Here is a 25,543-nt window from a genome sequence, read left to right as displayed (position 1 = left end):
GCAGGTTACAGGCTTAACAGCTAGCGCCACGGGGCTGCAAAAGCTGATCCATCTATGACCGCATAGCAGCTTTGCATTATGTGGGGTAAAGTGACGCCACAGCGTGCCTCACCAGCCATATCATAGTCTCCTGGAGCTAGCTGTCCCATTACCTTGAGGATCCAGCCAATGATGAAGCTTGCGCCACACGCGGGGCCGTCCAGCCCAGCTTCCGAGCTGCGTCATTGGCGGGGTTTCTTCCCCCCCTGGGCCCTGCCTTGGTTCTGTGGACTTCACATTTCGGGAACGTCAAACCTCGACCCATGTCACTCCTTCCGTCGCCTCACGCCGCACACGCCTCATCTCTCCCTTCGTCAACGTGCAGACCACCTCTCAGACCTCCTTTGGGAGCTCGTCCCAGGCCATCCCCATGCGGGGGGGGAGAGAGAGAGAGAGAGAGAGGCGCGAGTCCAGGTACAGATACACACACGAACGAATAGATGGCTCGGATCACGTCTTTCCTCGTACAACCGCCGCCTTGGATTGCGTTTTTCTCGGCCTGGCACCCGACCAACCGCCATTGAAACCACGCAAACGATCTCCGATGTCTTACAGATTGATTGACTGTTGTCCCTTTTTAGCCTGTGCTGGCATGGGCCGACACAATAGCTGGACACACCCCCGTGAGACACGACGCGCGGCAACTGGTATTTCAACGACCGCCGCACTCGGATGCCCATTCTAGCTTGGCGATTTTCCAGACTTCCCCCCCGTCCGCTGGGGGCGGCAACGAGAGACGAAAAGGGACAGGAGCCGCCCTCCCCCACCACGTGTAGTAGCGTACCTGATCAGAAAGTTAGGTGCTCCAGGGTGAGCCACAATGAGCCAGTCGCCATCGCCCTTGCCACATTCCGTGTCCATCTGCCATCCCACGCAGCCTTAGGACGTCACTAGCCACAGATCTTCATGGCTCTGCAACCACCGTGACCCGCCCTTCTTCCGCTCATGACGACAAACCCTCGATACATTACGTCCTTTCTCTCCTCAAGAGACCCTGAATTCCAGTATGCCCCACTGTCAACAGCTAGGCACTGTATCCCGTACAGCGATCCACCACGCAAGATATGCGAGATTCGTTTTCATAAGGCAGGCGAAAAGAAAAGGCTTGACAAGAACAAGCGCCGTGTCACGCCAGACAAAGGTTCTGGGTCGTCATCCAGCCATGGCAAACTGGGGCCCAGACCCGTCGCCTCGCCATTGGCCGTGGGTCCCGGCCCCCAGTCGTCGGCGGAGTCCACTCCATGTACCGGCGTACCAACACCTCATCCCGACTGGCCGACAGTTGAAGCTTGTATTCCGAACGAGACACCTGCGTCCAAGACCGATGACGACGTATCAACGTAACGGTTCAAGCGCGCCTGTTCCTTCCCTTCCTCTGCGGTCCTTCTCCCAGACCCATGCCGGCACGACGGATGATGGGCATTGGCGCTGACCTGGCCCAGGCAAGCCGAGCATGAGCATGCCAATGCTGTTGCGGATTCCTTGATTGCTGTCAGTCACAGCGCGCCGCCAGTCGACCTGCGTTGCATAGGCTGCATGGGTGCAGGGCAGCCGCAGGCTTCCTGGATCGGCATCGTAATTCTCTCTGATCTGCCATCGGCAAAGGAAGGATGAGATGCGGCCTTCCAGATGCCTTCTCACCTCTATATAACCACCTCAATCTCCCACCCTCATCGCCTTTCTTTTCTTCTCTCCTCATCATAACACAAGATACCCAAACAAACCAACCACCCACTCTAAACACTACCAACAACAAAACCCAACAACTCCTAAGCATCTACATTTGATTTTATTTGATACCCACATCGCGAAATCAGCCCAACATGTCTTCCATCGTCAACAAGGTCAAGGATGCTCTTTCCTCCGACAAGAAGCACGACCAGCCTGAGGGCACTTCCGGCCCCCACACCAACCGTGCCGCCAACGCTGCCGACCCCCGCATCGACTCTGACCGCGACCACCGCGCCAACCCTGCCGGCACCACTGGCACGCACACCGGCACTCACACCGGCACCACGGGCTCCGGCCTGACTGGCAGCCACGGCACTACCGGCTCCGGCCTGACTGGTAGCCATGGCACCACTACTGGCTCTGGTTTGACTGGCAGCCACGGTACCCACGGTACCACTGGCTCTGGTTTGACCGGATCTCACGGCACCACTACCGGCTCGGGTCTCACCGGTAGCCACGGCACTACCGGCTCCGGCCTCACTGGCAGCCACGGTAACACCACTGGCTCCGGCCTTACTGGTTCTCACGGTACCCACGGTACCACTGGTTACGACGACCCCGATGGTGTCCACGGTCCCCACAGTGGCCGTGCTGCCAACAAGGTTGACCCTCGCGTCGACTCCGACCGGGACCACCGCGGTGCTCCTGGCTCCGGTTTGACCGGTAGCCACGGCACCACTGGCTCTGGCCTTACCGGCAGCCACGGTACTCACACCGGCACCACGGGCTCCGGCCTTACTGGCAGCCACGGTACCACTGGCTCTGGTCTTACCGGCAGCCATGGCAACACCACAGGCTCCGGCCTCACTGGTAGCCACGGCACCACCGGCACTCACGGCACTACCGGCTCCGGCCTTACTGGCAGCCACGGCACTACCGGTACCCACGGCACCACTGGTTCCGGCCTCACTGGTAGCCACGGCACCACCGGCTCTCACGGCACCACCGGCTCCGGCCTCACTGGTAGCCACGGCACCACCGGCTCTCACAACACCCACGGCAACTCCAGCTTGACCGGCAACCCTAGCACCGGCGCCACCGGTGGTGTCTCCAACACCCACAACGCTGCTGGCCACGTTGGTTCCGCCGTTGCCGGCACTCACGGCACCGGCCCTGCCCCCAACACCGCCGGACCTCACAAGTCAGATGCCCTCAACAAGGTCGACCCTCGCGTCGACTCTGACCTCGACGGCTCCAAGACCGTCGGTGGTAACAAGACCTACGCCCAGTAAGCGACCATCTACGAACGCGAGCCGATGTACGACCGTCGAAGCCGAGAGAGAATGGGGACTGACGAGCAACCTCAGGGATACCACGGGCGTTGCCAAGGACCCTACGGATGCCGCTCAGGTCCCTCCCTCGGTGCTGGCTAAGCACATCGGTGAGCCCGAGATTGCTCACGACGACCACTCCCACGGTCGTGCGAGACGCAACAGCAAGGTGTCAGCTCAGGAGTTGCACCGCGGACTGTAAAGGTTCTCAAATAATGCGAAGGAATGGAGGGATTGATACCTAGTACTTGCTGTACACTAGCCTGATACGACTTAATGATATTAGCATCGTTAAACTGCTACAACTTGTTCACTATTTGTGCTCCTATGTGAAAAGGTGCTCTCACCACACAATGTTGTGCAGGTTTTAACCTATGATTTACCATGATGCTTCTTCAGCGACATGTTAAATTATCAAACTGACTATTTCAACTTTGCGTTAATATTTATTTTACAACCACAGGATCATTTATAATTCTGAAGCTAAATCTCACATGACGGGTTGAGAAAGGCGAGTCGATGCACAAAGAAGCTCTGCTAGCTATTTCATCATGGAATGTCGAGGACATATCCTGTCTTATCCATCCAATTACCACCTAAACTCCGTCGATTACAGAGAGCTTGATCCATCATGCGGATGGTAAGACAAAAAACCATGGGCTCTCACCCCGCAGGAGTGAGTCCTCGGTCGAGGGGTTGGTCGGGCTGGGTTAATTGGTAACAACCGGCCTCATCATCCTCCCATCATCTCTAGGTCATTATTCACCCGCATGCGACTTTCGACGGGCTCGTCGTGCCCGCTTCTCGACGACACCCAGAGGAGAAAGGGGGAGGGAAGAGCATGCATGCCCAGTATGTAAGGTCACACGACAGTTTCGCCGTCGCAGGTCACGCACAAGAACCGCCGGCGGCGATCTGGATCGTGATGGCATCTCGTTTCAAAGCATACTAGACGCTGCAATGAGACGCATCCCGTCGTCCTTTGCATTGTGCCGCTTCCCCCCTTCTGAAGCGTACATGCCCCCCCCACCCGGCCCCCCCCTTTCTCCTCATCCTCACCAATACGTTTCCACACAAACGGAAATCGCGTTGCCATGATTTTTCCCCCTCAGGTGTTGAGCCTCATCGTCTTTTTTGTTTTGTTTTCGTGGATGGTTGTGTTGGAGGCGAAGAGCAAGTGCCGGTCTCACGTCGTAGTCGTCCTGTGTCGTTTTCCCCCTCCCCCCGTGTCGTTAAAGTGGGAGCGATGCTGACTTGCATGGTTACGGCAATCGCCCGGCACTGTCCCGGACCATCATATCTGTCGTATCTCTCTTTCTCTCTCACACATCTCATACCCCGTGGAATCGTGCACCCCGCCGCCGGCTTTTCTGGCGCGAAAATGCTCCGACGGACTACGACGTGGGCACATGCAGTACCGTTGGAGACGTAGCCCACCCCCCGGCCTCCGGGACCATGAAAACCTTTGTCACCATTCCGTCACGATGCCGTAGACGGGGCAGGGCCCGGGGGGGGAGGATGTGAAGGAGCGGAGATTGGGGCTCGGCGATGTTCGGTGGTGTCGAATCAGTCAGTCGCCTCACACATCCGTCCGTTTCGAAAGGACCGGACCATGCTTCTCTGGAACAGCATTGCCAAGACGTGGTTGTCGCGTTAAATGCCCGCGTGGTCGCATGCAGTGCTGTCAAAAAAAGGGGGGGTTAAGGGGGTAGAGCGATGCTCGGTGTTTGCCTGAGTTGTCATCTGGATCATCACTGAGAACTGAGCGATGGAGAGGTTGAGATCCACCTTTCGAATATCGAACAGGTCGTCTCGGAACCTTCAACAGCTAGCAACGATGCGGCCGCTGCATCTCGCTTGACAATAGATGGAGTGGGAAAAAAGACAGCGGATTGTGTTTTATTCGAGCACAGTATCCATCCATCCATCCATCCATCCATCCATACATCCACCACTCCCGATGGAGTCGCTTTTGGAGGGCCGGCGCCTTAGAGGTCGCCTTGCTTTCTTTTTAGATTGTGTGCTGGCGAACGAGTGCAGTGGTGTCGCAGCGCATCGCCTCGCCTTACGCGCGCGAAAAGAAACCCGACCGATTGGAAGGAAACGAAAAAGGGGGGCCACTGCTGCAACATTCGATGACTCGCCTCACTTAGTGCAGTTCAGAAGGATGCTGTCGAACCGGAGTTTGGCTGGGTGTGATCGATGCACCGGGGAACTTGGCGGCATGGAAATCGCATCGCATCGCATCGCACCGCACCGCCTAACCCTCCCCTCACTCCCCGACATCCGTCAACTGTCAAAACAGGTTGACAGGCAGCACCCCCTTTTTTGTTTTTCCAAATGTGATGGGCCTTGAGGCGAGAGGATCTGTCTAACCCTGCACATTGCCGTCCCCCACTCAGTATCTGGCCGGGGGATGTATCGTTTGGTGTAATGGAGCCTTGGAGGAGGAGAAGCGGTGGCGTTTGTAGAGCGGACTCCCTAAGGACGTTTCCATCTGGGAATCACCCGTCCCTGCCGATGCGGCGAATTGGAGGAGAGGAGGATGGATGGATGGATGGCTAGGCAAAGCAGGCCGGCACAGTAATCTGTATGCACGGCAAGCAAGACACAACCCCAGCGTATGAGGGTTTCTGGACTTAGTTGGTGATTGATTGGGGGGGGCTTCGTGAGGGTTTGAAGGGACCTGGACAAGAACCACAGAGCCCGGAGATTGGGAAGGGAGGTGGAAGTGGGCGCCGTTGTGGCGTGGGTTGGTTTCCACTGGGTGGTGACATGTGCCTTTTTGGGACGAGAATATGATCATTCGCCCCTCGGAACTGAAAGACCTCGGACCCAGTGCCTCGGGAAACTCGTCGAGCCTCGTCTCTCTGATGAGAAGCGGGCTTGCCTTGCTTGGTCTACCCGAAGGAGGCGGCTCATCTCTGCACGGCTGACGGGATGGACGGATCAACACTCACAAGGCAAGGCGGCGGTCGACGCAGGGCGGGACGCGGAAGGGGGGCTGGTCTGTCTTCGAAGGGAATTCCTTCGGGAGGTGGGGAGGGGACCCAGGCCAAAGGACCGAACACCCGGGCAAGGGATAGCGGTAAGGCACGGGAAGGCCAATCTCTGTTTGGAGGACGGCCGGGGGGGGGAAGGGGTGGGAGGAGGGCTAAGATGGATCAGGGGACCTCTCGATTTGCAGATTTTGCCGTTTGACGGCCATCGTGGGAGATGGGGAAAAAAGACTCGAATGTGATGGGAAAGTGATGGGGACGAGCTACGAGGGAGCTATGGTCCATGGAGGTAGCTAAGCAGGGGAGGGGTGTGTATATGTGTGTGTGTAAGCAAGGCACTTGAGGTTGGTCGGTGGCAGGGGGGCAAAGTGAGGGAGACTGTAAGTGTGTTAGTGTCCAAGTCAGTAAGAGAGAGCTTCGCGTCCGCAGAGGTGATCTGACCCTGTAGGCAACGGGCAATGTCACTCCAGGTCACTCAACCTAAGAGGTACATTGCGTTGGGCCAGGCCAGGTTGATGGGAGCTTGAGGGGCGGCTGGATGCGCAAGACGCAGGGAAGAAGAAGGTCGCAGCGCATGTGCTGCTGCGGTGTGCTGCGCAGCTATCTCGTTTGAGTGATTTTGTCAGGAATGATAAGTGACAGCTGCGAGGGAGGGGCGTGTGCAGGCAGGCAGACACGCCAGATATGCTACTAGCCAGCGCGTCAGCCTGCAACTCATTGCGAAAGGAAAGGAAAAACAAAAGCAAACAGAGTCCAAACCCCGAGGAACCCTGAATAGTGTCTCCCGTCGCAAAGCGCTCCCCCAGGAGCCCCCCCCCCGGCCAGCAGCAGCGCAATACCGACAGGGATGCGTTTTTTGGTACTCATCTTTTCGAGAGTCTGGGAATCTGATAGCTCGCGCCGATTGCCGATTAGTGAACCGCGCTAGGACGGCATCAAACGCTAATATTGGCTTTGCCTCATGCTGAGAGATGAGGAAAGCGAAAAAGGGCTGATTGAATAGTGTTCAGTGCATCGCATCCCCGGTGACATTGGGCGCGCAATGCACATCCAGACTCGCCAGCGTTTGACCGCCCGGCGAGAGAGCTGGGATACTATGGATCGCACCAGCTCCCGCGCATCATGCACAAGGAACGGATATATGGTCCCCTATCGGTCGTACGGGGGGGGGGTCCGGGGACTTAAACCCCCGTGGGCCAACGGTCGAGTTGGTTCGTGGTGGTTTATCTCGGAGGAGTCATGGACGTAACGTGCTGGCCACGCGTGCGTTCCAAGACTGGGGGAGAGAAACTCTGCGAGAAAAAGCAAACACAACTTCGAGAGCGAGGTGATCGTCTTGGGGGTGGAAGGATGGGGTGTGTGAGAGCGCTACGAGGTCGCTTGGTTGGCTGGCCGCTATGTTGGAATGCTGTGTAGACTCAATCAGCTACCAAAGAGGGGCGCCTTCGTTCCCGTGTAACCAGAAGGTGCGCGTATTGGTGCTGTTATTTGCTTTTTCCTTCTTTCTTGTTCCCTGCGCCCAAGTGCGCCTACTGCGCATGTCGTGTTGCATCGTGCCGGGTTGGGACGAGGGCGTGCTTTGTGTGGAATGGTGAGGCGTGCCGCCGTAGCTTATACACGTGTTCTTCGAGTGAGAGGCCCGCGTCGGTGTCCCTTTTCGGAGGTGGATATCCAGGAATATCCAGACAGGACGAGCGATTCGGCCGTGGACGCGAAGCGAGGGCGATCGGTCGGGTCATGTGGTATCTGGACGACTGGATGACTGGATGAGCTCTGCCAGGCAGAAGGCAGAGTGTCCAATCGCTTCATGACAATGGCTCCAACCCCCCTTCCCTCGCCCCCCCTTGGGAAGACGTGATGATTCTTGTCGTGTTGTATGGAACCTGTCATACCTGCGCTTATCACGTTCGTTGCGGCGGAAGATACGCGGGCACCAAGGCTCCGACGATGTGCTCCTGCTGTGATTGGGGTTCGTCGGGACAATCATGGCTTGGGGTCACTGTATGACATCTCCAAAAACAAGAATAAAAAAAAAAGCCACACACACCCCATAGGTGGAAGGGGGGGGGTTGCGTGTCAGAGCTTCAGAAGGCAGATGGATGGATGTTGTTGAATTTTGAGTGTTGCGGTTGCAGTAGGATTTCTCAGCTAGGGGCGCCTAGACCACCCCTTTGTCCCTGTAGCGGCCAGGGAAAGAGCCGCTGTCAGTGCTGGGAAGCTCCCTGGAAGGGAAGCCTGACGACGAATAAGCCGCCTGGGCCCTGGGAGGCCGGAGCTGACCCTGAGCCGAGCTGAGCTCCAGCCCTCCAGGATAGCCCCAGGTGGCAGCGAAATGTCGCTTATGTAATTTGAAAGATGCTAGGGTCCATGCATCTCCTCGGAAAGCGGGGCTTCGGTTCGGCCGGGCTGAGCGAGGTCGCCCCACACTCCCGTCCGCATCCCGTCGTACCGTCGTCCGTCATCCGCCCCCGAACCTCATTCACCCTCCACCGATCCTCCGGACGCCCCTGCAACCTCATTCCCCGCGCCCGTCTCCCCGTCGGGACTGCTTCCAATCCTCAGCACTTTCTGGAAAACGGCGTAGCGGCTGCCTCGTGGCACTTCACCAACCCCCTCCCGCGCAGACGACAACTCACGATGATTCCCTGACCGCCGTCTCTCTCCCCCCTCCACCGGAACTTCACCTCATCTCATCCAATTCCGTCTCATCACATTTTTTTACCGGCACCAAAGTGACAGTTGCAAGCCTCATTCAGAAAGAACATCCCTAACCCGGCACCACCATGGCCTCCATCCCCCAAGCCCTCTGGTCCGCCCAGATCCCCCTCCACATCATCCACCCCTCCCACCCCAACACGCCTCTCATCACCTCCCTGCCGCGCTTCTCCTACCTTGCCCTCCTCGTCCCGCGCTGCTCCTCCTTCTTCCGCGCCCCGGTCTCCGCCTTCCACCATGAGGACCTGCTGCTCCGGAACCTGCCCCTCGGCCTGCTCGTCGACCTCTACCAGCCCCCGCTGCCCTGGCGCCTCACCGTCAGCGACGGCGACAGCTGGGACATTGGCGACACCTTTCTCAACTGCGTCAAGGAGGTGAGTCGAGCCGCTTCTGATGAGACCTTGTCTCGCATTTCCTTTTCTCTCCCAGCCCTCCCCATTCCCTGTCTCATTCCTCACTCACCGGAGACCTACACGCTGCCAAGAGGACATGGCATGCCATCCGGATGTCTCTCGTCCGGCTGTTTTTGCTTTTCATCAACGCCACCCAATCCATCACCTGCCCGTTCGTTTCCCCCTTCACCTGAACCCGTTCTTTCCGTGCACCCTGCCGCGAAGAAAGCTCTCCACCACCACCACTTCACCTCACACCCCCCACCTAATCATCTGCATCTTCCGTCTCTCTCTCCTGAGACCGACGCTAACGACAGAGAACCACAGGCAGACTTCGTCCGCTACGGCAACGCAAAACGCATCATGTCCCTCTCCAAGGCCGACACCTCGGCCCTCTGGAACGCCGTCCGCGACAACGACCACGCCTCCTTCGCCAAGATCAACGCCCTCCTCCTCAACGCCCCGACACCCCTCCGCAACGTGCCCCTGCGCGTCTACATCCCCTCCTCGCCGCCCCCGCCCCCCTCGTCAGCACTGGCGGCTCCTGCGGCAGCCTCGTCCTCGCCGTCACCTACCCCGGACTCACCGCCCCCGGCTCCCGCCGCCGCCGCCGCCGACCAGCCCCCCTCCACGGGCGCCTTCAAGGTCCTCCAGGCCCTTGTGCCTCCGACCGTCCCGGGCACCCGCTCCACCCCGCAGACGCTCGGCCGCGCCCTGCAGTCCCATTTGCCGTCCCTCTTCCCCTCGAGCCGCGACCCGGTCCTCGCCAACGTCGTCCTCCACGGCTCGCCCGTGCCCTTCTCCGCTCCGCTCGAGGACCTCATGCGCGAGGCCGCCTACCCGGATGGCTGGCTCTGCCTCGCCGTCGTGCTGCTGTAATGGTAGTGGGGCCGGGGGGGCCTGTACTTAATGTGACTGGAATGGGAGTGGTGGCATTGGGCGTTTTTTGGGAGTTTCAAGCTGAGGGGGGGGGGGGGGGGGGAGAAGTCTTCGTGTTGGTATTGTATGGCAGTAACGTTCATTTCTGTTTTGTAGATAACCCTTGAGAAGCAGGGGCAAGCATTCTTCAATACAGCCCAAGTAATTCCGTCACACCCTATCTGTCTGGTATCATGTTCCAGCCATACCCGTTCTCTTCCTCTCGATTCGTGTATCTGTCTGTTTCCCTTCGGCCTTCGCCGCAGCCAAACCGAGACCGTCGACGCGTTGATACTGAGAAGCCACTCCGTGGAGGAGGACGAGAAGGGTGTGAGACCTTACGCCTTGTCAAATGGCAGCTTCTCCTCTTGCCGAAACACGCCCAACTTTTGATTTTGAGATGGATGGGAGATGGAGATGAAAACTGGTATTCTTTTTTGTCTGTCATGGGGTTTTTCTTCTTCTTTCAATATGATGGAACGTCCCGCCCAGAAACACCCTCCACTCCCGATTGAGAAGGGAAGAGAAAACCAAGAGGAAAAACCGACAAGACACCACCTGTCGACAGGACGCGCGAACAACCCAAACTTCTCCCGATATGCATGTGATGCGGCTAGTACCCAAGAATGCAGACATAAAACAACAACGAAGTCGCCATAAAATAAAATAAAGAAAAGACGAAGACGAAGACGCGAGCGGTGTAATGCTTGAAGGATGTTTGTGTTTGTGTGGGCTGTCCAAGGCTTTCCCTCATGTACGAACAAAAGGCCTCGCAAGCCGGGCAAAACAAGATATAGAAAACAAAAATCCAAAGAAACAACGAGGGGAGGGAAACCCCAATAAACCAAAAACAACCAAAATAAACAAAGCGCAGAACCGGACTCAGTCTCCCGGAGTCACGTCTTTATATATATGCAATGTTTCCCTCCCCCCTCCTCCCATCCCCTCCCTCCTCTTTCCGGCGGCCTCTTTTCCCTCCTCCAGACCCCCCAGTTCCATTCCAGAAAGCCCGTGAAAGAGATGTCGTCTGATAACGACCGGCGCGTGCTGCTTTTCAATGAGCCCCCACCTTTCCCTCCTTCCCTCCGTCAGCCGGCCTGTTGTATCCAGATATGCTGCCCCCCCCCACCTCATTAACCCCCCAAAATCCTTGCTTCGGTTTCCCCCCAATGATTGCCGGGCTTTCCTGGCAACGACAGACCGAGTGGCGGCAACCCTGGACGGGTGTGGCCCAGAGGGTGTCGTTGCCGTGCGTCGTCAATCTTGTCCAGTCGAGGTTGTTTCCGTCCCGGGGAGATCGAAAGTAGATACGAGAAGTGAATCGAATTCGCAAAATGAAACAAAAACGCCGATTCATGTATAATGATGATGATGATGACGATGTTGTTTGGGTATGAAGAGAGGTTCGTGACCAGGAGCGGGGAGAGGCACCCCTGGCCCGTATCATCAGGTTCGTGTCCGGTTTTCCTCCCAATTAGTTATCCCGTTCTCCCCATAGCCACCCGGCTCCTTTCCCATGTGACTGGTCCATCCGACCTCGGCTGACATCTCGTTCGTCGTCGCACGCAGGCCTTTATCGTGTAGGTTTTGACTTCCGCGTATGGGTTGCCCCGTCTACATCTGCATAGGCTGCTGGCCTGGCTGCGCGGGGTATACCGCGTGGCCGTGATAGCTCTGGGCGTGGTTCGGCGGGTGCCCCGATCCGTTGCTCAGGATACGGGGGCCCTGGCTCGGGGAGTTGTGGGCGCTGTGGTGGTTGGGCTCGACAGCATAGGACATGGACATCGGGCCCTGGTTGTGGTGAGTCGGCGGCGGAGGAGGCGGCGGGATGGTTGGACCCGTCATGCTGGCCGAGCTCGAGAAGCTGCCGGAGCCGACCCTGGGCTCGTTGAAGAAGAGCTCCTTCTCGATGTGCTGCAGGATGTGCATGTCGATGGCCAGCGCGCTGGAGGATTGGGCGTGCATGTTGAGCATGTCAATGGTCTTCCTAAAGAGTTCCTGCAGCTGCGTCCGTTCGATGAGGCGATGGAGGTAAGGGTCTTTGTAAGCGGCGGCCAAGATCAAGAGGTTGCCCCATTGCCTGCAAGAATGGGTTAGCCGTTGTTCGCTTCTGCTTCGCAAGAGGAGGCCAGCCAGGGGGGCCAGCCGGGGGCGCCGAGGGGGGGTTGCCCTCCAAAGGGTCTAGCTATCTACTTACGCATGTGCTGTGCCAAAGATGTTGGTCACGAGGAGTCGCTTGCTGTCAACGCCGTGGAAAGCCCGGGTGCTCTGGATGAGGGCCTTGATGCCTCTCTCGGCCCAAGCCTTCACTTCCGGGTCGAGCTCGTCGTGTCCGCGGATGCCGTGAGAGCCTTGTCCCACGAGAGCGGAGGCGTCGTGCGGGTTGAAGGCGCCGATGGCGGCGACGTTTTCCTTGTTCAGCATACCCGAGTCGTCGGATCGTTGCTTGAGCCTCTCCGAGACCTCCAGGATGAACCTGATGAAGGGCCGGTAGATGATGACCCGGGCGCCCCAGTACTTGGCGCGCAGTCTCGCGTCAAGCAGGTCAACCGCGGGGGGGTCTTCCTCATTGAACCTAAAGTCATTGGAAACCCACGTCATGCTTCGCAGTTGTTGCTCCAGGGCCTGGACCTTTCTCATCTTATCGTACACCGATACGTGTTGTTCTTTGGGATCGTACAGCAACGTGTGGATGGTGTTGAGCGTCTTGCGCAGGTACAGCTGTCCGATGTAAGAGTCGCGGACACGGACCGAGAAGTCGGCGTCCATGAGCGCCATGTTGGGCCAGGGCATCTGTTCTTCATAGTCCTGACACCTTGACCGTGGGAGTTCAAGCTCCGCAATGATATCGCTGCGAAGTAAAAGTCAAGTCAGTACGGGTTTGGGGTTGACGGCAGGCTAGGCTAGTCGCCACTTACTTCTCCAACTGCAGGCAGCTCCAGAACGCGAGGAGAATAAGGTTGTCTCGCTTCTTTTCCGGAGGGTTATACACTCCCATCTTAAAGAAGCGGCTCATGTCGCTGTATAGTAGAGCTTTCGTCAGCCGGTGACTCCTACCCCAATCCACCTTTGCCAGTCTTGCATTACTTACCGGCGCATAATCATATTCAGTGCTCGGGCGGCGTTAAAGAACATAGCGTCACTTTCTAGAACCCGACCTAGCTGGCCGTAGTACAGACCAGCAAAGATGAAGGTCTGCGCATGCTTCATAGTCCATCCGGCCATGTGGTTGCCCATAATATCGGAGGCGTAGGCGAAGTACTCCAGCCCCGGGATGATGTCGTAGTTGCGCCTCAGGGACTGGCCTGTCTTGAGGGCGCTGGTGCCCTGCATGGAATGCCGGCGGCTCGGCAGGCTGTTGTTCTGCTCCTTAGGCGAAGGCAGCCCCGAGGACTGCGAGTGCGCCGAGTAGGAAGGGGGCGATGCCTGCGCGCCGGGGGAGGACGGGTATCCGTTCCGGTTGGCCGGCGAGTTGTGGTTGTGCTCGGGAAAGTCTCGAGGCAGGTCGGGGATCTTGGATTCGTGCTGGCAGATCTTGCCGAGGGCGAGGATGACCAAGACAAGAGCGTTCTCGATGGTCCTGTGCGGCCGGCCGGGCTTCCTGGGCAGCGGAGCAGGCTCGTCGGGCTGGTCGCCTGCGGGCGAGCGCTTCCGCTTGTTTGACATTTCCGAGAAGTTTGTCGGCGGCACGAATTTGGCGACGCCGGGAGCGGAAGGCTTTGTCTTCTTCTCGGTCTGCGCGAGGCTGTCCAAGAAGCGCTTGACCAGGCTCCTCAGGTCGCCGAGCGGCAGGATGGGGTGCAGGCTGAGGATGTGCTTCTCGAAGCTGTGCACGTACGACTTGACCGTCTCTTCGGAGAAGTCCGGATGGCCGTCGCCGACGAGGGTGCCGCTGGTGTAGCCAACACTCGTGGGCGGACTGAGCCCTCCGACCTGGCCCCAAGCCTCCCCCGGCGAGGGTGAGTTGCCCGTCTCGGAAAAGTTGTCGTCGATGGCGTCGACAGTGCCAAACGCCTCGGCGGCGTTGCTCCGTTCGTATGCGGCGGCCGTGGCATTGGTGGCTGGGGTCGTTTTCTCTTGGCCGCTGCCCTCGCCTCGGCCGTACAGGCGCAAGACTCCGCGCTTCTCCTCCTGGGCGATGGGATACTCCTGGGGGAACCTGACGCCCTCCCTCTCCAATATGCCCTGGGTCATCTCCTTGATGCCTGGCCACGATAACAGCATGTCGGCTCGGGTAGTGTGGTTGGCGGGGATGGACGGCGCGCCCGGTGCCACGGGTTCTCCTGGCGGCGAGTGGTAATCGGCATCTTCGGCTTCGTGCATCTGCTGGGGCAGGTCCGTCTCGCCCACGGCCATGGGCTGCGGCTCGTCCATGTCCACATCGGGCGCGGGCGGGGGATACCTCTCGAGCATGGGCGCGGCGGCGGCGGCGGCGTCGGCGTCAGCGGCGGCGACCGGCGATGGCGACTTTACAATGGACTTCTGATGGACAGGCGAGTGGTCTGCCGGCTGCATCTCGGGTTCGATCTTGATGTTGTGCATCTTGAGCGTGTTTTCCAACTTCTTCATCCACCGCTGCTGGGCGTCGATCTGGGCCTCGAACTTGGCCTCCATGGCGCACTTCATCTCGGAGATGGCCTCGAGGATGTCGGTCTGTCCCTTGTCGATCCTGTGTTGTCGACCGGTCAGCAAGATACGTTAGGAGCGGGAGGGGAGGCAAACTCGACTGACGCCTTTGGGATGGGGTCGCGATATTTACACTCGACACCCTTCTCTCTGCAACTTTTGCAAGGCTTGGTTTCATCACATTTCGCCTTGAGCTGTCGACAGCTATCGCAAGCCTATACACGTCGAACACGAGGGGGTAATTAGCGCCAACCGGAACATCAAGCAGCGCAACATGGCGCAACGGGGGTACAGAGGGGGTTGGAGGAGGAGGAGGCTGTCCGAGGGCTTCGCACCTGGGAGGCTCGTGTCGCCTTGCGCTTCGCGGTGGACGAGTATTGGATATTGTTATAGATGGACTCTGGAGGAGCCTGGTACTGAGGCGGTTGTTCGTAGTGCTGGGGAGGAGGAGGCGGCGGTGGCGGCTGGGATTGGGCCATGGGCGGAGGGGGGTAGCTGCCTCGGTAGCCCCCCGGCGTGGGGGGCATCTGCTGGGGCCCGCCGTCGTAGCTCATGTGTCGTCTCGAGTCGTCGGGGTAGGATTGATGAGGTTGGTGAGAAGGGTGAGGCGGCGCCGAGTGCGGCGGGGGAGGTAGGCCGTCTGGCGGCGCGCCGCCGCCGGTCGAGTGCGGGCGTCGCGGGTGGGGGAGGTTCTCTTCGTGCGGCTCCCTCTTCACGCTGCCGGGGTCTCTGTTGTTATTGCTGTTGTGGTAAGGAGGGTAGTGAGGGTGGGCAGGCGAGGGCGGGTGTCGGTAGTGGTCCTGCATCGGCGCGTAGGGAGGCTCTTGGTCATGGTGTCGTCGGTCGTCGGGGTGATGGTGTTGGGGCGCCGCGTGGGAAGGGTGGTGAGGCTCGACGGAACGAGGAGGATAGGGCGGCTGCGGCTGGTGGTTGTTATATGGCGCGGGCTGCTGCTGCTGCTGCGAGGGGTGATGAGGCGGCAGAGTATGGGCCTGGTGAGGCGTCGACGGGTGCGAGGAGGATGGAGGCGGAGGCGGCGGCGGCGGGTGGTGGAGTGGCGGTAGTTGTTGATGCTGCGGTGACCACGAGTTGGTACTCGACAGACGGGGGCGTTTGTTATCAGGCTGCCCCGGAGGATCCATGCTTGATATATATGTACATGCGTACACAATGTTTATGAAAGAAAAACAAACTAAAAAACAAGAGACGAAGAGAAAATAGGGTCAGGCCGGATCCGAGAGGAGGGAGTGGGAGCAGGAGGAAGCGGAGGGAAAGGAGGAGCAGGTGGCGGCCATGGACAGACAAGCTATGGGCAACTCGAAGGAGTAGCTGGTCCCAGTTGCAGTCCCGGTCGCAGTCCCAGTCGCAAGTCCCAGTCAGTCAGGACCTTGTCTGGTCCGGTCCGGTCCGGTCCAGTCAATGTCCAGTTACTTGGGCCAGCGCAGCGCAACGCAACGCAACGCGACGCAGACGGGAGGTAGGTGGCGGGGATGGTGAGAGGAGACCAGGAGGAAGGGTTAGGGGAGAAGGAGGAGTCAGGAGGAGGCGAGGGGGACAAGCAATCAAGCAATCAATCAATCAATCAATCAAACAAGCAGGTAGGTAGCCTGTGTGAGTGAGTGAGTTGAGAAGGCCGGACGGGAAAACGGAGGGGCCAGGTTGAGTTTGGTTGGGGGGCGTGTGTGTTGTTTCTTGTGTATGTGTGTGTGTGTATGATGTGTATGTTGTGTGTATGGATAGTTTGGTGTCCGTGGTGTATCTGATCTGGATCCCAGGAGGGAGGGGAGGGGGGGGGGCAGGCGGCGCAACGGCAAGCAATGGGAGGAGAAGCTCGCCGTGTTTGGAAGAAAGGTCGAGTGTGCGTTGCCTGTCTGTGCCTGAGCCTGAGCCTGAGCCGTTCCTCTCCTGACGAGCAGTTGACGGTCGACGGTCGACAGTTGACGGCGGCGTGTGTGTACCGTACACTATACTATGTATGCAGCGTACCTAGGCAGCACGTCGCGCGGTGTGTATCTTGTACTGTGTACGATGTACGTAGGCGGAAGGGGGAGAGGAAGGGAAAGGAAGGGGGATCCTGTATCCGCAGGTTGGTGTGAAAGTCGGGACAAGAGAAACAAGGTACTTTGTCGTTGGTTCGCGTTCGTGGCCGGGATCCGGGTATGTCGTTGGGTTGGGAGGAAGAAAAGGTGCGGGATGGCGAGGGGTGGTGGTAGGTAATCCCGTCCGAGGCGAGAGTAGGTAGGTAAGTAGGTAAGGTAGATAGATGGAGCTTCGAGGTTTGTTGGAGACTTGCGAAATGTCGGTTTTCTTCCCTCTCTCACTTTGCGCCCGGATGCCCAAAAAGGGAACTGACTGGATAAGATGGATGCGCGGCAGAGAGCGTGCGAGGGGCGGGGATCAGCGCCGCGTTGACGTTGGGCAGTGATGGAGATGGAGATGGAGACTCGTCTCTATCTGAGAAGAGTCTGGAGTCAGTCAGTCAGTCAGTCAGCCTGTCTGTCCGTCTGTCTGTGTGGTTCTCTCTTTCTCTCGCGCTGTCGTCGGGTAAAAGATGCGAGCGAGGTGGGGGAGGGATCTCTATCTCTTTTCCTCTGTCTTTCTCTCCGTGTTTCTCTCCGTGTTTCTCTCCGTGTGTGTGCGTGTGTGTGTGTCTCTCTCTCTGTATGTCTCTGTCTCTGTCTCTGCCTCTGTCTCTCTCATTCACTTTCTCTCTTTCGCGACGTGGGAGGTGGTAAGAAAAAAAAAAAGCACGAGCGAGGAAAAAGGTCAAATTGTCTAGCGGCGGCGGCAGGCGGAGGATAGTGGGTGATGGGGATGGAGATGGAGTTTTCCAGGCCGCCTTGCTATGCACACCACCCACCATCCAAGTACACCACCACACACTTTACCCGCCCCAAGACAAGAGATGAGTGGAGTGAGGTAGAGGTTACGTGCTCTAGCGTGACAGTAGTGATGCTTGGGAAGGTATCAAGTACCGACAGAGGGGCGTGTGAATATAGCGAGCATGTGTGTGTGTGTGTGGGGAGCCATGGATACAAGAAAAAAAAGTTGGAGGCAGAAAATGGACACACCCACCACACTTTGAAGGCGGTCTGACTCTCTCTCTCTCTCTCTATTCTGTATTCTGTACAGAGTACAGAGTATCCATCACTCTTTCTCTTTTAACTCTTTTCCTCTCTCTTCCTCTCTCAGACCCCCCCTTCTCCCCCTTCCTTTGCGTTTCAGGGGTCTCAGAGAAACAGCCAGGATGGGGTATGGAACTCGTAGGTCGCATTGTGTGTACTTGGCAGCACTTGAGGAAAAACAGACCCCCGGAGAAAGGGAAAAAAAAATTGATTGAAGAAAAAGAAAGCAGGACAGAACCCCCCCCCAAAGAAGGCACACAAGTAGCGGCGGCGACGACCAGCTGGGATTGGAGGGGGTGAGGAGGAGGTCTGACCAGGGTAAGAGGGGGGGGATCTTCGTGCGAGCGAGAAAGACGAGACGAGAGCGAAGGGAGGGCGTGTCGATAGCATCGCAGCCGTTTCTTCTCACCTCCACCTCCACCACGCGCCGCCAGCAAGTGCGTGCGTTCCTGGCCCCAAGAAAGGAGACCGGGGGGGGTGGGCTGTCATGTCATGTACACACCAAGGCATGGTACGAACGCTCGACCTGCAGGTGCTGAACCGCCTAGAGAGTACCGGCCGTCTGTACCATACCGTCACGGGACGTCTCTCGATGCTTTTGCTTGGCCCTCCTCCTCCCCCGGGAAACTCTCGGGCATGCCCTTCAGACTGGGAATTCACTTCTGCTCTGCTCTGCTCTGCTCTGCTCTATTTTGTATGTGGGCCGCACTGCGTACCTGGACGGCGGGATACCATCTGTGTCATGGTTCATTCATGGTTCATTCATGGTTCATTCATGGATGCGTACCAAGTATCCGAATGCTGCATGCCAGACACCAACACACCGCGTGGGCGTGCCCAAGTATGTCTGGGGCAGAGACTCCTCCTCGACTACCTGTACATCGTGCTCTCTCCCGTAGCTAAGGTTTGTCGCACGCCTCGTAGTATCCGTACCGTAGTCAGGGATGGGCGGTGACCGGCAGAGCTGACCGACTCATACTCCCGACGACACCGCCCTCTCTCTCTTTGTCTCGCACGCGCGCGCACACACACACACACACACACTCTCTCTCTCTCTCTCTCTCTCTCTCTCTCTCTCCCAGTCTTCCACCAGTCTTCCGACAAGTTCCTCGGCGGCTTCCCAAGGCACAATGCCAGCCCGGACGGGACGCGCCGCCCGGAGGAGGAGCTGTCGGAAGCGAAAAAGAGGCGGGGGGCCAGCGACTCGAACCATGGATGGCCCATCCACTCAGCCACGGGTCCGTCCTGCTGCCATCTGACCAACCCCTCTCTCCTCCGCGGGGTCTCATGTTTTTATTTTATATATTTTTTTATATTTGCCTTCTCTTGGTGTCTCTAGTCCTTCCTCGACACAAGTCATGGAACGGCGCATTCAGTCTGGATCATCATGGCCCATGCTCCTGCTCCAGCCTCCAGCCTCCAGCCTCCGTGCCAGACAAACTGGGTATAAGGAGGGTCACGGGGCTCGACAGGGAAATTTGCTTTCCTGGCAAACGCCCGAGCAGAGGAATGACGAGGTTCCGCTTTTTCTTTTTTTCCCTCTCTTTTTCTGGAGACACTCTCTCTCTCTCTCTCAGGAGCTGCTCGAGGATGCCCACGCCCCCTCTCTTCTTCGTCTTTGCCGGTGAGCCCCGTCGGCCCGCGCGAGTCGAGTCGAGTTGCCGTTGACGGGTGCCAAGTCAAGACGATGCGCGCGCGACCCGAGGCGGCGGACAAGAAAATGACGGCGGAGCAATGGGGATAGGTTGGGTAGGTAATGCATCGCTTCATCCCTGCGGGGAATCAGCTCCATCGTCACTTGACCGCTGAACTGAACTGAACTGAGCTGAGCTGAGCTGAGCTGAGCTGAGCTGAGCTGAGCTGTGCTATGCTGGTGCTGGTGCTGCGCAGCTGCTGCGCGATATCTTGGGGTTGTTTTTTTTGTGAGTGTATGCATGTTTCTGTCATGGTTCACGCCGACCGCTACATTGGCAGACGGCAGACAGCGGGCATTACGGTGTCAACCCTCCCGTCCGTCCCGTCCCCAAAGCAGGCGAAGTCAAAGGCGAAAAAGTGAATCGAGTGCGTGCTCGAGTCGTGGAGAAAACAAGCGCCGACGACGTTATCTTAGCGAAGACGTTATCCCAAACACAGTGCCTGCTCTCCCCGCCTTCTAGGTGTGGCAACGTCGTGTCAGTCTCTTGTGTGTGTCTCTTTCTCTCTCTCTCTCTCTCTCTCTCTCTCTCTCTCTCTCTCACACACACACACACACACACACACTCACACACTTCTATCTGCGTTCGAGGCTGTTGTTTGTCAGGACGCCGACAAAGCAGCACACGCCTCGTCCTGGGAAGGAAGGGAGGGGAGGGGAGGAAACACCCCTCCAAAGAAAAGGACAATGGCCAGCGCGAGGGCGATTGTGTGTGTACAAATTATACAGGTATAGGAAGCCTCCGCCCAGCAGCTGCGATTTAGTGTGGCGGAAGACGTTTGGAAGCAAACATGCGCCGACTCGGCGGTCCAAGGGACCGGTACCTGGAAAGCAAATGCCCGGGGGGGGTGGAGGATGGAGGGGGGAAGAAACTCTCGGGGCGCTCAGAGGGCCCTGCCTGCCTGCCTGCCTAGCTTGTCTCGAGGGGTCCTGGGGGAGGGTTGAGCAGCAAGCAGCGCAGCGAGACATTGTGCATGTGGCCGCGGGATCAGATAGGGATAGATAGGATGGAATGGGGGGGGGGGGGAATGGAGGGGTCGACGGCCGAGGGGCCAGGGGGCGTGCGGGGAGACAAAAGGGATATTGCTCTTTTTTGTGCTTCTGCTTCTGCTTCTGCTTATGCTTCGACTTCTACTGCTCTTCGGCGACCACCACTTTTTAGAGTTGCTCACGGAGCTGGCAGAGCTGGTGGTGGTGATGATCATGATGACGGGTGCAAAGGACCTTTTGCTTGCTGAGGTTACGTGCGAAGAAGCAAGGGGAGCAAGGATATATGCTGTTCCTGCTGCTGCTGGCCCCGTCAGTCAGTCGTGAACTCGTCGTCGTCGTGGGTTCGCTGCCGAAATGGAGGGGGAGGGGCACACCCGAGACAGATGCAACAGTCGGCCGGAACACACAGTACATTGTATGTGGTGGTGTTCCTGGTGGTGGTGGTGAGTTGAATTCACTCTCTGAATGGTTGGAGCTGAGGTCCGACCGGGCTGAGAGAGTTTGACGTTGACATCGAGTCTGTAAGTAAGGTACAATTGAAGTACCTACTTGTAAACCTGTACAGTAAGCAGTGCAGTGCAGTGCAGTGTATGTGTACATCATCGTACGGATACGAGCAGGCAGGCTTCGTTTGCCGAGGAAACTCTGATGCGCAGTCGAAAGAAGTGTTTCCATTCTCCGTCCAGTCCACCGTCCCAAAAGGCGCCTTGCTTGCTTGCTCCCTTTTTTTTTATTTGGTCTTGTGACTCGATTGTTTGAGTCTGAGCTTACGCCCGAGCCTGAGCCTGAATCAAGCTCTTACTCCTTCTGGCCTCGTCGCAACAACCCGCAAGGAACTCCAAGCCTCTCCTGGCTGATGGCGGTGTTCGCAACGGCGCCAAAGGGGGGAGGGGGGTGTAGGCGGGGGAGAGATGGGAAAGCCTAGCTGTTGGAGCTTCCTCTCCCTCCCCTTTTGGATCGCAGCCGAGAGAACGCTGCCTTATTGTCGGCCGGTTCGGTCAAGGCTTGAGACTCTCTCAACCCTCCTCCAAATCATCTGGCCTAGCGCGCGATGGCCTCGGGACATGGTGGTGAACTCGCGTTTGGCGAGGCCGGGTGGAGAGTGCGAGGTATTCCTCAAGTCCCGGCCAGCCGCCTCTCATTATGCTGCAAATCTTCTCCAATATGGCTGGCTGGCCGGCGGCTACTCCGTCCTCCCCAAACCCACGTATTCGGTACTCGCCAACCCCGTCCGTCGACGCGCGGATCGCGTCCCAAAATCCGGACGAGACTCCGTACTCGGTACTTTGATGCCCGTCCCCGCCCGACTCGACTCTCGACGGCTCTCGACTTGGAGAAGCTGAGGAGGCCTTCTCTGTCGTCGGAGGCTCTATCAACACCCATGATGTCCATATCTCCTCTCGGTCTCGGTCAGTGTCATCAATTCCCAAAGACCAAGAACAGAACATGAGTCTTCATTCCTCACGCCTTGTCGTGACTCGGCAAGAAGATGGGTTTCCCACGACGGTCGGTGGAGCAAGCGGCTGCCGGTGGGTTGAGCCCAGGAGCCCAGCACGACGTTGAAATTTTTCCTTTTTTTCCTTCTTTTCCCTCCTCCCCCACCTCCGCGTCTCCCAAAAAAAGATGGAAAAAGAAAAGAAAACGGAAAGGGGGGGAAGAAGAAGGAAGGGTTGCAGCGTGCGCCGAGTCCTGACGCTCACTTACTCACTCACTTTACTCACTCAACCACTCAATCACTCACCTCCTCCCGCCCACCACTGCTCGGTCGGTCCGCATTCCCACTCAGAAGAGAGAGCGCCCAGTTCTGCCCTGTAACTTTCGCAAAGAAGACGATGTCTCGGAGTTTGTGGTGAGTTGTGACCGTCACTGGTAGTGGTGATTGCGGCGACCACCCCCCTCCCCCCCTTTGGAGGAACAGGTATCTCTCTCGTCGTCTGCCCCAGGAGATTTGCCAAGGTGCGAAGCGAACCTCGCTACACCGCGAAAGTGTCCGTACGGCCGTTTGCCGAGTTTCCTCAACGTCGGCCTGCCACCCCCAAATAAAACGTCCAGAAGTTGAGAGCCATGGTGCCCACATGCCTTCATGATCAGAATCGGTTGCGCCATGCGCTCTCTCTCTCTCTCTCTCTCTCTCTCTTCCTCTCTCTCACACACACACTCCCTGAGGAACCTGGCCGTCATCTTGTGTCCGTGCCCCCCGGGTTCCGATTCGGCAGGGCCGGCGAGCTTCGCCGCACGTGGAATGTTCACCGTCCGTGGGCCCCAAAGTCTGCCCATATTCTGCTCCTCACCATTCCTACAGCACTAGGTTCTCTGTAGACGTCGCCCATCCATTCCGTGTCATGGGGAAACTAGCTTTCGTGGGGTTATGACGGGTTGTGTTGGCCGGGCCATCATCAACGATGCCGCCGCCACTCTCAAGGCACCTCTGCCTCTCTCTCCCCTCCCACTCGGGCCGTTCGGACCTTGGTGCGTCTCGTGTAGTGTACCCGTTACCGTACAGCAGCCATGTTCGGTTGCTCGTCAGTGCTCAAAAGTTGCGTCACGCCCGACCGAGAGGCTCTGTGTTGTTCCTCGTTGCAACCCACGCCCGAACCCTCCCCCAAGGTCGGTCACATGGGACATCTCGTCACTCCGCGAACCATAGAGACTGTCGAGAGCTGACAGCTCATCGGGGCCTTTGCTGCAGGGTAAGATGGACGCAAGATACTGCGCGCGACAGAATGCGACTGCCGATGAGTGATGTGCCGGGCCCGGGTGGCCCGCAACGGGCTGCCGCCCTGCCCAATCCTATGGACGGCTGAGGCATGCTGTGCTGCACTGCCGCTGCAGGCTGCTTGTTGGTCAGCTGCTCGTCACTCGGAACGGGTCAATGGCTGCCGAGACTAAACCCGAGCACAAAGCTCCGTCATCGCTGAAGGGGCGAATCCAACCGAGGATCGATGATGCTCCACCCAAGTCAACGTGTTGCTAGCCGTTGGCTGCTCTTTGTCGGCGAGGCTGCACAGTGAGGCGTACGCACAGAGCCAAAGGCATCACGGCACAGGGCAACCCGCGGGGCGGAGGGAGTGATGCTCCTGCAGACAGGTAGAGCAAACGTGACAATGAATGCCAGCCATGTCAGCCACACAAGTCGTATCTCGTACACACCCAACTCGCGTGTCCTTATCAACCCCGTCCAAGCTTGTTCCCTGTACGCAAGCTGTCGGCATCTGCAGTTCGTCGCCGGAGGTTTTTCTATCATCAGAGCATCCCGTGACGTTCGAGAGCCGCCGTGATGAAATGGTCCGACCACAGTCGTTGTCGACTTGTCCGTCCATGGCTAGATGGTGAAAGACCTGCAACAGGAGGGTTCGTGTTCATTGCGATTTGTGTAACGGCCTCCATACCCATTCTCCCCCTCCCGTCCGCAAATAGGCACCCCACGCTGCCGCTTTCCACTGCATCGAGTTCGTATCCCCTTCGTCGGCCTTGTCATGCTTGACCTTTATGGGTGTCTGCCTGACGGGGCTCCCTGATCGTGTCAACCAGCACACCCAACGACGACGCCTCAGCGTTTCTTGCCGGTACTTCCACGTCCTTGTCGAAGGAGCGTCAAAGAAAATTTTTGATTTCGAACCCCTCGCTACAGCATAGTCCGTTCTCGGCAAGGTTAAGGCGGCTGAGCGGATGAAAGTCGTTCGGAGCCCGCTCCGACAATATTGACCACCCATGTGTGACAAGGGCTCGGTTGGTCGAATCGGCTGCTGGGCAGACCAAAGACCTGATAACCGACCAGGCTCTGCCGAAATGAGGTAGCTTCGTGATCGAAAATACCTTTTACTCAGCTGCTGACAGACATGCCGATATCATGTGCCCCAGACACGCCGTTACCGTCACCCATGGCTGGTTGAACGCGGTATCTCATCGAGCATGCAGAAAAGAGATAGACAGAGCAGGAAACATGCCGAAATTGACCTATTGATGTCCAATGAGATGCCCGTCTCTAGTCATGTCGACACTGGTGTGCACAACTCTCTGCACCACCCTGCGTCTCCTCTCTCTCGTCTCCCTCTCTCTCTCCCCCTTCCCCTCAAACATGACGTGAACATCACGAACACGCAGTCGCCGAGCTTTGTTGCTGGCCTCGAATCAGTCACCGCCTTTTGTAATCTTTACTACGGTGAGGAGAGTTCGTGATCTGCGGGTTTTCGTCGACCGCCAGTGGGCCGTATGGTCGACGATAAGAGAGGGGAAGCGCACATCCAACTGGCTGGGCTCGAGGTTCCAAGTCAAATCGGCAGACAGATAGATGTTGGTCTTGTGCGACCGCCCACCCGAACCCCAGCAACGTCGTTGGGAAACCGAAGCCCGCTGCCCAATTCCCTCACGGCGCGAGGGGATTGCGCGGGTTTTCGGGACCCCGACTGCAGTACATACAACTGCCGTCGAGGAAGATCTTGCACGCACCCCCTCCTCAGCCTGACCGGTTTCTTGCCAGGAAACCGTGCTCGAAGAGCTCTCCAATTTTTTCGTCGTCTCTTGTCAGTGGGAATGATCGCTTGCTAGAGTTCTGGGGCGCAGGAGTTCCGCCGTTGAGTCTCAGCCCGCAACAACGTATCCCGGATGCTTAATCTTCTCGTCCATCAGCGTGATCGGCCGTCTGGTTCGAGCCCGTGTGGACCGTTTCCTGGCGCCTACTGTGTGTAGTAGTAATAGTAGCTAGGCCTTGCCGCCTTATGCAACAATATCCCCTTGCGTTCGAGCAGCTATTCTGTAGCGCACTCGATAAATAGTACCGAAAATGGCGTGAGTTTGAGTCAAAGAGGTTGCATTGCTAGGCCTTTTCCCTGCCCTAAGAGCCTGCCAACCTGCCCCCTCGACGTCCGTGTGCTTAGCTGCAGGAGGGTGTGCAGCAGAGAGCCACGCACTGCACATCAAGCACGCCAGAGATAGGGCCTTCGTGAGTATCCGAGAACGAATCCACCATCAAGTCACGGGATCGGAAACCGACGTCTCGTACGCTGTTGCTGGATGGGAAGTGTTCCAGCGACAAGATGACAAG

General features: G+C 57.9%; 4 protein-coding genes across 4 annotated transcripts; 3 read left to right on the top strand and 1 right to left on the bottom strand.

Moving 5' to 3' along the window:
* Nucleotides 1–1,862: 1,862 nt before the first annotated feature.
* CH63R_08673 (Cell surface protein) lies at nt 1,863–3,243 on the top strand (the record flags this gene model as incomplete). The annotated part of the gene is made up of 2 exons (XM_018303647.1): nt 1,863–2,998; nt 3,078–3,243. 2 exons carry the CDS (start codon nt 1,863–1,865, stop codon nt 3,241–3,243), a joined length of 1,302 nt encoding a protein of 433 aa, XP_018155670.1.
* Nucleotides 3,244–8,823: 5,580 nt separating this feature from the next.
* CH63R_08672 (Autophagy protein 5) lies at nt 8,824–10,026 on the top strand (the record flags this gene model as incomplete). Its single annotated transcript, XM_018303646.1, has 2 exons — nt 8,824–9,129; nt 9,475–10,026. 2 exons carry the CDS (start codon nt 8,824–8,826, stop codon nt 10,024–10,026), a joined length of 858 nt encoding a protein of 285 aa, XP_018155669.1.
* A 1,653-nt stretch (nt 10,027–11,679) lies between these two features.
* CH63R_08671 (C6 zinc finger domain-containing protein) lies at nt 11,680–15,833 on the bottom strand (the record flags this gene model as incomplete). The annotated part of the gene is made up of 6 exons (XM_018303645.1): nt 11,680–12,145; nt 12,263–12,916; nt 12,984–13,085; nt 13,157–14,734; nt 14,797–14,906; nt 15,027–15,833. 6 exons carry the CDS (start codon nt 15,831–15,833, stop codon nt 11,680–11,682), a joined length of 3,717 nt encoding a protein of 1,238 aa, XP_018155668.1.
* A 3,341-nt stretch (nt 15,834–19,174) lies between these two features.
* Nucleotides 19,175–19,560, top strand: CH63R_08670 (uncharacterized protein; the record flags this gene model as incomplete). Its single annotated transcript, XM_018303644.1, is given in 2 exon segments — nt 19,175–19,440; nt 19,446–19,560. Coding segments are annotated over 2 exon segments (381 nt in total).
* Nucleotides 19,561–25,543: the final 5,983 nt, after the last annotated feature.

The sequence above is a fragment of the Colletotrichum higginsianum genome, chromosome 6 (genome assembly GCF_001672515.1).
Source record: "Colletotrichum higginsianum IMI 349063 chromosome 6, whole genome shotgun sequence".
Classification (NCBI taxonomy): domain Eukaryota; kingdom Fungi; phylum Ascomycota; class Sordariomycetes; order Glomerellales; family Glomerellaceae; genus Colletotrichum; species Colletotrichum higginsianum.
Note: the sequence above shows the minus strand (reverse complement) of the source record. Positions and strands in the feature narration are given on the sequence as shown.